Source organism: Microtus ochrogaster (assembly GCF_000317375.1).
Source record: "Microtus ochrogaster isolate Prairie Vole_2 chromosome 14 unlocalized genomic scaffold, MicOch1.0 chr14_random_1, whole genome shotgun sequence".
NCBI lineage: Eukaryota > Metazoa > Chordata > Mammalia > Rodentia > Cricetidae > Microtus > Microtus ochrogaster.
In genome coordinates this window covers 30,976,273-30,985,301 of record NW_004949096.1, presented here as the reverse complement: position 1 = coordinate 30,985,301, position 9,029 = coordinate 30,976,273, and the positions used below count along the sequence as shown (strand labels likewise).

Below are 9,029 nucleotides of genomic sequence, written 5' to 3'. Positions count from 1 at the left end.
GAGGATCGCTACTTTAAACCCGACTGAGCTTTTATAGGGAATTCCTGGTCAGCTACAATACGAGACCCTACCCTATCTCAAAAATAACCATGAGCAGTTGGAGAGGCACAGAGGCAGCGGGCAGAGCCTGTACCATGGTGAGATAAAGCAGATAGCTTCCCGGGTGGGGGCGGGGCGGGGGGACCTGTTGGCCTTAGCTTTAGGGCTGCAAAACTCTTCTTCGTTTCTAAGACAAAAACGCCAAGCACCTCTGCGTCAGTGCAGCTTTGGAGCTCCGAGAGTGTAAGAGGCTGCTGAAAAACAACGTTGCAACTGCTTCTCGACTTGATTTATTGACGAGTCTGTTTCTATTCTTTCACTAACCTGATTGACAAACCCGGGGCGTAGCTTGAGGGATTTCCACAAGAAATCCTTCAGTGCAACCATCAGGGCTGTGTGGGCCTGCTGGGGACAGGTGCGATCATGGATGGGAATTGTTTGTGCGAGCGAGGGTTGTTAGCATGTGAAGCGGCTGGGTGTATGTGGAAACCAGAGCAATGGATGTCTCCGGGGGAATTGATTGCATGCGATGTGAGAAGTTTGCCTGGATAGAAAAGCAACCTAGATTTGGGTATGAGCTGAGGGATAGGAGGAGGTAGGCGGGACTCCCAAGACGAGGGAGTAATAGGTACATCTAAAGAACGGTTCCTTCCTAGACTCTTAGAGAATATTGTTTCCGAGTCTCTGGGCTTTGGGGGAGGAATAAGACGGGTGGGATGTGCCTGGGGGCTCGACTTTCCGCGTCTGAAGCAAAGTGGGAGCTGGAGAAGAAGAGCAGATGGGACCAGTGAGCGCCCCACAGAAGCACGCGCAACGACACGTGGAGGAGTCTCCCTCGGCTCGGCAATAGCACCCCCGCACCCCGCTGTCTCCCATCTACTCCTCTCTAGTCTTCGGGTCCCCGTTAGGCAGTGGGCCCCGCCCCTCTTGTCACTGCGAGCCCCGCCCCTCCCGCCGGCGCAACCCCGCCTCCTCTTGCCCCGCCCCCGCCGCCCGAGGTCTGCTCGCTCAGTTGGGAGGACCCCATGCTACTGAGCGGAGCTCCTCCTCCGGGCTCCGGCCCCGGGCCGCGGGCGCAGGGCAGCGCCGGGGGCGGCCCTGGGGGATCTCGCCGCGGGGCTGGGGGTGCGGCGGCTGGCCCGGGAGGGGGCGGCAGCGGCGGAGTCGCAAAGTGGCTGCGGGAACACCTTGGCTTTCGTGGGGGCGGCGGCGGAGGGGGCGCCAAGCCCGCCCCCCCAGAGCCCGACTACCGCCCCCCTGCGCCCTGCCCGGCCGCGCCCCCTGCGCCGCCCCCGGACATCCTGGCCGCCTACAGGCTGCAGCGTGACCGCGACTTTGAGGACCCCTACTCCGGGAGCTCGTCCGTGTCTGCCGCCCTTTCCACCCCAGCCGCCCCTGGCCCCACTCCGCCCCCGCGCCACGGCTCACCCCCGCACCGCCTCATTCGAGTCGAAACCCCCGGCCCCCCAGCGCCCCCTCCGGAGGAGCGGATCTCCGGACCCCATGCCAGCAGCGACAGGGTGAGTGGCGCGCGGGCGTACCCCAGGAGGGGTGGTGGTCTGAGGTCTGGCGACTTGGAGAGGGACAAAGGTAGCTTGGCTGGGGCCCAGCCTTTAGCTGTCAGTATTTCTGGTTAAAATCTGGGGGCTCAGATTTTAACCCCTTTGTTAGATTCTCCACCGACTAATTTGAGCCCCCAAACTGCCCTGTTTCCTGTTAGAGCCCCAGGACTGTTGACCTCCTCCCTCATGGGTACTCCAAGCTTTGCAGCCTCTCCACTGTGATCCTGGAGCCCCTTTTTCTAACGGACATTGAGAAACACCCCACCTCCCTTTGCAGGTTTATGGCCTTTGTGCCCTCTACGGAGCAGCAGCTTCTCTGCCCTTTGATCTCTGACTCTTTCCCCCAAGGCGAACCGGCACAAAGCTTTCCCCTCCTCTTTTTCTCTCCTTTCTTCTTCCTCCCACCCTGTCCTGGAGTCCAGGCATGCTCGCAGTCTGAAGCCCCAGAAGGGAGCTGAAAAGTGAGATTTCTTATGTGAAAACAGCAAGTGCTGGTCTTTGCCTTTCCCGATGAGGTTAGAGGGGTGAGCTGTTAAGATGGGCATTGTACAGCTCTTGCTGAAGAAACTCACCCCCAGGGTGCAGGCACACTCCCTCAGTTCCCCCCAGTATGAGGTTGCTTGGTGGTCAGGACCTGTTGCCCAGTGAGGGCTGAGCAGCTAAGTCCTTTGGCGATCTCCTCTTGGCCTCCCTCTTCCTCGGTCCATACTGAGGGAGGCTGGAGCTTCTCTTGGAGCTGCAGACTGAGGGGAAAAGAGTTTGTTTCCCCGGACATCTGCCTTCTTTCTTAATTCCACTTTTATCCTGTCCTGCAATATAGACAGCCGTCTGTAGCTCCCCAGCCCGAAATTGGAAGATGATGACTGTGAGCCACCCCCAGCTCTGTTGTCCTCCACATGTCTGAGAGCTAGTCTCTCCGGGGCCTATTCACCTCTCCTCGGCAGAAAAGATTTTTATCTGATTAGAGAACAGTTAATGTCTGAATCCTCCGGTTTCAGAACTAGGGTTTCCAGCCAAGAGAGTACTGTCCAGTGAGGCTTCCTGGATAAGAGAGATGTGTCAAGAGCCCCAGATGTGTGACTCGTACCCCTCCCCAAGTTCTTTCTGTAGAGCATGGCTGCCCATCCTGACCCAGCATCCTAAGCTGTAAAAGCAAGGTTCAAGGGCACTTCTCCCAGGCTGTTCTGTCTCTTCCCAAATTCCCCCTGCTGCTGTATGGTGTGATGGTGGTGAGGCAATGAAGTAGGGGAATAGCTAGGCCTTGGCCTCCCCACTGACCAGTCAGTCTCCTCCTCTTTGGCCACTGGCTGCTGGCCCATGGCCTAAGCTGTCCTTGGCTATTTTCCTCCCTGTAGTGGCTTAGAATGACCTAACAGGCTGCCCACTAGGCTGTGGGTTCTTCCAGGGTAGGTCTGCTTTTTTTCTTCATTTCTCTGTCTCTGAAGTGTCTAACAAAATGTCCTGAAATGGTGTCTGTCCATTCTCAGGGTGGCCTAAGTGTCAGGAACTTCCAAGACACAGTTCTTCCACTTTCTTCCAGAAACCTCCAAGGTAGCCATAGCCACACATACAGACCCTTAGAGCCTTCTAGTCCAGACCATCCAGGCTTCAGTTGGGTCAACTCTGATCTGTGGGTTGTTCAGACCTGGGGGAAGGGGCACACACACAAGAGGCGTCTGATTCTCTTGTCAGCCAGCCACAGAGACCGGAATGAAATCCAACAGGCTCTCCCAGGAGCCACACAATCTGTGCTTTCTTCAGTGGGTGTGATAAAGAGATGAAGGATGTGCCACCAGAGCTGTCCCAGGGGCTGACCTAGGGCTTGTCATTATTCAGAGAACAATCAACTCCCCACTGTCTAGGAACAAACCTTGAGAGATCCCAGAGTCCTCCCCGGGAAAGGCTAGGCACAACAAGGTGCCTGAACGCTAACCCTAAACCAGGTCGTCAGACACCCCAGGGCACATGCACAGTGCCACCCCTGGCCCTCGCTCCCACTGAGCTGCTGTTTCCAGACGGTATGGTTGCTTCCTTCCTCTTCTCAGCCCTGCAGAGCTCCTTGGCTGGCAGACAGAGGCACCAGAATGCACCGAGAGGGGCTGTATCCTGAGACTGGATGAGATGGGTAGAGGCGCTTCTCCGCTAGGCTGGAGAAGCCAAGGAGCTCACAGCATGAGGCAGCAGGAGGGAATGGGGATCTGGACAGGGTCCTGAAGTTTATGCAGGGCTCTCTGGCTGCCAGCCCACCCTGAAACCCACTGGTATAATTGGCAGAGGCACAGAGCTGACCATCTGGCCAGGCCTAGCAGGGCAGGTGTGGGAACAGCAAGATCGACACCCTGCAACCGGCAGCGAGGGCATGGCCAGATGGCCCCCAGAAGAACCCCCTCTGGTGCTGGGCCCTCGTCCCACCTCCAGGCTTTGCTCTGGCAGAAGGACCAGCGTGTTGGGCTTCCTCTTCATTCGTTCACTGTTCTCCAAGCTTCAGCAGGAAAAACGTGATCTAACTGGGGAAAGGGGATGGGGCTGTGATTGAATGAAAGCTGGGTTGCCTATCAACATCTGCTGTTGTCCGCTGTGATGCCAGTAACGGGCGAGACCTGGCATGGCCAATGAAACGGGTGCCCTATATTGAAACCAGGCCTCATATTCCTAATCCTTGGGCAAGACCCTAGGGCTCTTGAGTACCCAGAAATTGTTTGTAGATATTTCTCACTTTTATGGGGAAAGGCTCATAGCTCTCAAAATTTTTACAGGAGTTTTTAGCCCCTCAAAGTAGTATTGAAAACTTTTAAAAAGATTTCATTAACAATTTAAAAAATTATGTATATATGCTTATGTGTGTTCGTTTATGGCTTTGCGTATACAAATGCAGGGCCCTTGGAGGCCAGAAGAGGGCATCAGATCCCTGGGAAACTGTAGGTACAGGAGGTTGTGAGCAACCAGATGTGAATGCTGAGAACCAAACCCAGGTTCTTTCCAAGAGGAGAGTGTGTCTTTAACTACTGCACTGTGTCTGTAGCCCTATACTGAGAACCTTTTTAAAAATACAAACATGTATGCTCACATACAGACACACGTGGGAATGTCAGAGGAATTTCTGGGAGTCCATTCTCTCCTACCATGTGGGTCACAGGGATCAAACTGAGATAGGTTTGGTGGCAGGAACCTTTACTCCCTGGGCCAGTTTACTAGCCCCGGTATTGAGGACTTTTAATAATGAATGTATGTCGCGGATGTACATAGGCTAGGGTCATCCAGGCCTCTTCTAGAGAGGAGAGGACAAGCAGGAAGAGTAAAGTGAGGCCGGAGGTATCCGTATTCCATCAGGGCATTCCTGTCCTGATGTTAGCATAGGACCACTCTCAGCCGGTGTTCATCGAGTGTTTTTTCCCCATAAGCTTGCCTTCCCATGCCCTCTCAGAGTGTGGGAGTCTGGTCACCTTATCTCCTGCTTGTTCTGTGGTGGAGATAAAGGGGGAAAGTCGTGGCAGAGGGAGGAATCCAGGGGAGGGACTTCTGTGGCCCAGTTAGACCAGCCCTGGGCTGCTTGTCTGTGTTATCACTGGCACGTCAAGGATGGCTGGAGAATGTGGCTGCTCATGGACTGTGGGGTTGGTCTGTGGCACCAGATGTCTAGGGGATGGCGTGGCCAGGGAGTGACTTGGTCAGCATCTCAGCCCTTGCACTCTACCCTGCCTTTGAGAGCTGGCAACAGCCGAGCAGTTGCTTGTGGATGGGGAAAGAAAGCTACCTAAACTAAGCCAGTCCTGAAGGGGCCGAGTCCTTTGAGGGTGCCTCCTGCATATTCTACCTGTCCTCATTCCAGAGCCAACATGACATTGTGTAAGAGCTAAGATGGGGCCCGACTCCTGCATGCTCTGGGCTTGTGGGTACCTCCAGCACACCTCCAGGTGCTTCGCTTTCCTAGAATTTTGTGTCTATGAGTGTGAGCTCCTGGGGGACCCCCCAAATTGGTTTCTTTATCCTTAAGACAGTAACTGGCATTTGCTGAGCATATGTCTTGTGCCTGGTGCCATTTTCCAGCAGCTAAATTATACTGGACCAGTCAGTATTTATAGCAACCTTATTGTAAGAAAGAATCTGTCTCTGGGTTGTACGTAGGGAACCGAAATCCAGGGATGTTGAGTCCCACTTGCAGGGCTTTTCAACCAGTAAGACATAGCCCTGAAGTTTACAACGCAGTGGGACTCTGGACCAAGCCCCACGCCTGGGCCTTCAGCACCTGCTACCCGCACCCAGCAGAGAGGTGGTATTCCTGCAGCGTTTGCTAACTAGCAATGTGAGGCTCTTAGAGAAGGGATGATGTAGTTCAGGGCTGAAGTCACTGTTTCCCGGGGACTAGGGTCTAGCCCTGGGGGACTGTCCTGAAGTGAACACAGACATGACATACCCCGGGGCCTTACAGGGTTGGTGGTGTCAGCCACATGTCTGTAGTGCTTGAGTGTTTTGTAAGTATGATTAGAAAGGGGGAAATGACCCCTGTGCTTTATGCTGGCATTTCCCAGGCCAATAGGAGAATGGGAGAAGGTATCAGAGTAAGTGGGGGCAGCAGGGACAGATGTGTGACCTCAGAGAAGTAAGTCGTGTACTGTTAACCACACGGATCAGCTCATAGGTGTTCAGTGACGTAAATACGTTGGGGAGATACTAAAATAGGCAAGTGTTTTTGTTAGTTTGTTTCTTCATTGCAGAAGACTGAACTGGTGTGTGTGTGGGGGGGGGTGTCTTATAATGCTAAGCAAATGGCTCTTGTCATTGAACTATGTCCCCAGCCCCTAAACTAAAATATAAACCTAAAACGTGGAAATGCCTGTGAAAAGGGCACTAAATGTAAGCTTGAAGCCGTGGAGGAAATAAGCAATGAGAGAGTTTGGGAACTCTGAAGTCCCCAGAGTACTTGTTCTGCAACTCCCGGAACCCGTGGGGAGGTCAGAAAACTGCAGAATGGGAGATGACAGCAGATGGTAGGCCTGTTAGCTACCTTGGGAGAGGTGTGGGCAGGAAGGAGATGGAAAAGCTCACAGCTGCTCTGGGAGGGTCCTAGGGACAGCCTACTGGATGGCAGCAGAGAGCAGGGAGTGACACAGAGCCCTTTGAGTAGCACCTGTTTACCTCCCCCTGGGAAGTGGTTCAGCATTCAGTGGCGGCCGGCTAGGACAGAGGCTGTGTGCTGCAATATCACCTTTGTGTCAGGTGCCTTTCCAGTGCCCACCTGGCAGTCCCTCCCATCTGCCCTTGAGCCAGAGGCTTTGATCCCGATTCAGAAGTAGGTTGTCCAGTGTGCCTGATCCTCCTCCTGCCACTGGTCACGCAGGCCACTCAAAGATCAGAGCGATTGGGGTGGGGGTGGCATATTGGTGTCACTTCTAGGATAGAAGCCTATGAAGGCGCTCAAGTAAATATGAATTCAGTATCTACTGTGCGCTGGGGCCTGGGATAGGTATTGGGCAGAACAGCTGGGCATATCAGAGGGGTTCAGGGGCCAAGAACAACAAGCCATCGTAGGCCACACATAGTCCACAGGGACAACTTTTCTGTAAGCAGTTTATCCCCCTGTAGACACAGAGGCACCGGGGAAGCAGGCCTGGGCTCTGACTGGAGTTTTCTGTGCCCAGAGTGGCTACCAGTCCTGCCAGCCTTCCCAGCTGGTGACTCTGCTGTCATTCCTGTTCCGGGCTTCGTGGGTAGCCCTCTGGATGCTCCAGCCCAGGGTGGGGGTCGGGGCTTCCCAGAGCAGGGTGTGGAGCCAGGAGTGGAACAGAGGAGCCATTGAGCTGCCACCTGCTTGCCCACAGGCATTGTCAGCTGGCGCTGGGGAGGCGCACACCAGCCTGGGAGGGGTCAGGACTCCGGGGAGAAGCAACTGTGTGTAATTCTAACTGGGCTTACAGAGGGGAGGCCTGGAAGGGCTCTGAAGTGGGGCCCCAGGAAGGGTGTGGAGGGCTTGACCTCACGGCGAAGCTTGTTAGGACCCAGTCTTGTTTAGAGAGTCTTGGTCCTCCATTCTGACCGTACTTTACCTAGGTTCATGTCTTCTCCCTCTTCGAAATCAGGGAAGAGTACTTCCATCCCTCTCTATCATCTTATCAGATGGATTTAACATGATTTCCTGAGAGCTTTCAGTTCCTGGGGTGTTCAGTTGCAAATGTGGGTCCTGCCCCCTGGAAGTGCCCCATCTTTCTGAAGATACCCAGTAAAACAAGCATTTGGTACACAAAGCGATTGGCCCCAGGAAGGAGGTACCTGGAGAAGCATGGACGAGCCTTCTGAGGGGAGAAAAGTGAGTAAGGATTGGCCAGAGTAGGAAGGTGTTCCAGGCAGGGAGGAAACCATTGGATAATAAAATGACCATAATGCTTTCAGAGCTGTGCTCCAAAGACGAACGTGGAACCTTGAACGTTTTCCTCAGAACACTGGAGGTCTGCGTATTGTAAGGTTTAAGAAGAATGTGTCAGGTGATGCAGATGTTTGTTGAGCAGCTGCCACACAGGTGCTGATGCTGTATGCTGACTGGCAGAGTCGCCAGCAGTGAGCAGTCGGTGCCACTGGCCTGGGAGAGAAAAGCCAGGGGTCGTGTGATGGATTCGAACAGACTGCTCTGTTTCCTGGAGGAAGGAGGACATAAGGGTTAAGGCAATGGTGGTGATACAATAGAAAGATTTTTCGAGGGCCTCTTGGTTGCTTATTGGAGCTAGAGACAAAAAAAAAAAAAAGTAAGAGTTCTAGGCTAGCAGATGGCTTGGAGTACTGATGGGTTGGTGTGACCTACTCCAAGCAGGCAGGTATGAAAGGAAGTGTTGGAGTTGGGCCAGACAGAAACAAGGTAGTAGTAAAGACCCAAGAATAAGAGAGAGGCAGCCATTGGGACAACCTCAGAAACCTGTAGGTGGGCCAGATGGGGTCAGAGAAACAGCCAGAGGAACATGAGGTAGGGTTGGTTCTTCCATCTCTTCCCTCGGGGGGTCCCCATTCCCAGGTCCTTTCACTGAGGGCAGGGGGCCCCCCTGGCTCAGCGGCTCTCACAGCTCTGATCCAGCTCAGGTCTGAAGTCCAGGCTTCAGTTTGTGAAATGCAGGAGTGGCCTCTCCCTGTGCCCCTTCTGATGTCACCCGCCTGTAACCCATTGAGTGGCGCAGTGCTCCCGGGTCTGGCTTGGTGAGTCCTACCTTCTCCTGCCCAGTTTGGAGAGAAACTCCATCGTCCTCAGCCCTACCCTGCCCTGAGTGTCTCAGGTTCATCCGCTTTCACTGGGAGAAGGTAGATGGCTGACCACTGTATGTGACAGTTTCGGGCAGCTGGGGAAATGGGGAAAAGGTAAGACTGGCTTCTGTAGCCTGGTCTCTGGGGACTCAGGGGTTCGGCGGTGTCCCAGGGTGCCCCCAGGCAGTTCTCCCAGGGGTTCGG

At 54.3% G+C, this 9,029-nt stretch overlaps 1 protein-coding gene across 3 annotated transcripts in view; it reads left to right on the top strand.

Moving 5' to 3' along the window:
- The first annotated feature begins 1,064 nt into the window (after window positions 1–1,064).
- Shf (Src homology 2 domain containing F) overlaps window positions 1,065–9,029 on the top strand; it is a 20,189-nt gene continuing 12,224 nt past the window's right edge. For all 3 annotated transcript variants that reach the window (XM_005364375.3, XM_005364374.3, XM_026787744.1), the window contains exon 1: window positions 1,065–1,559. In XM_005364375.3, coding sequence (XP_005364432.2) covers window positions 1,065–1,559 — 495 coding nt within the window. The remainder of the gene's footprint in view (window positions 1,560–9,029) is intronic.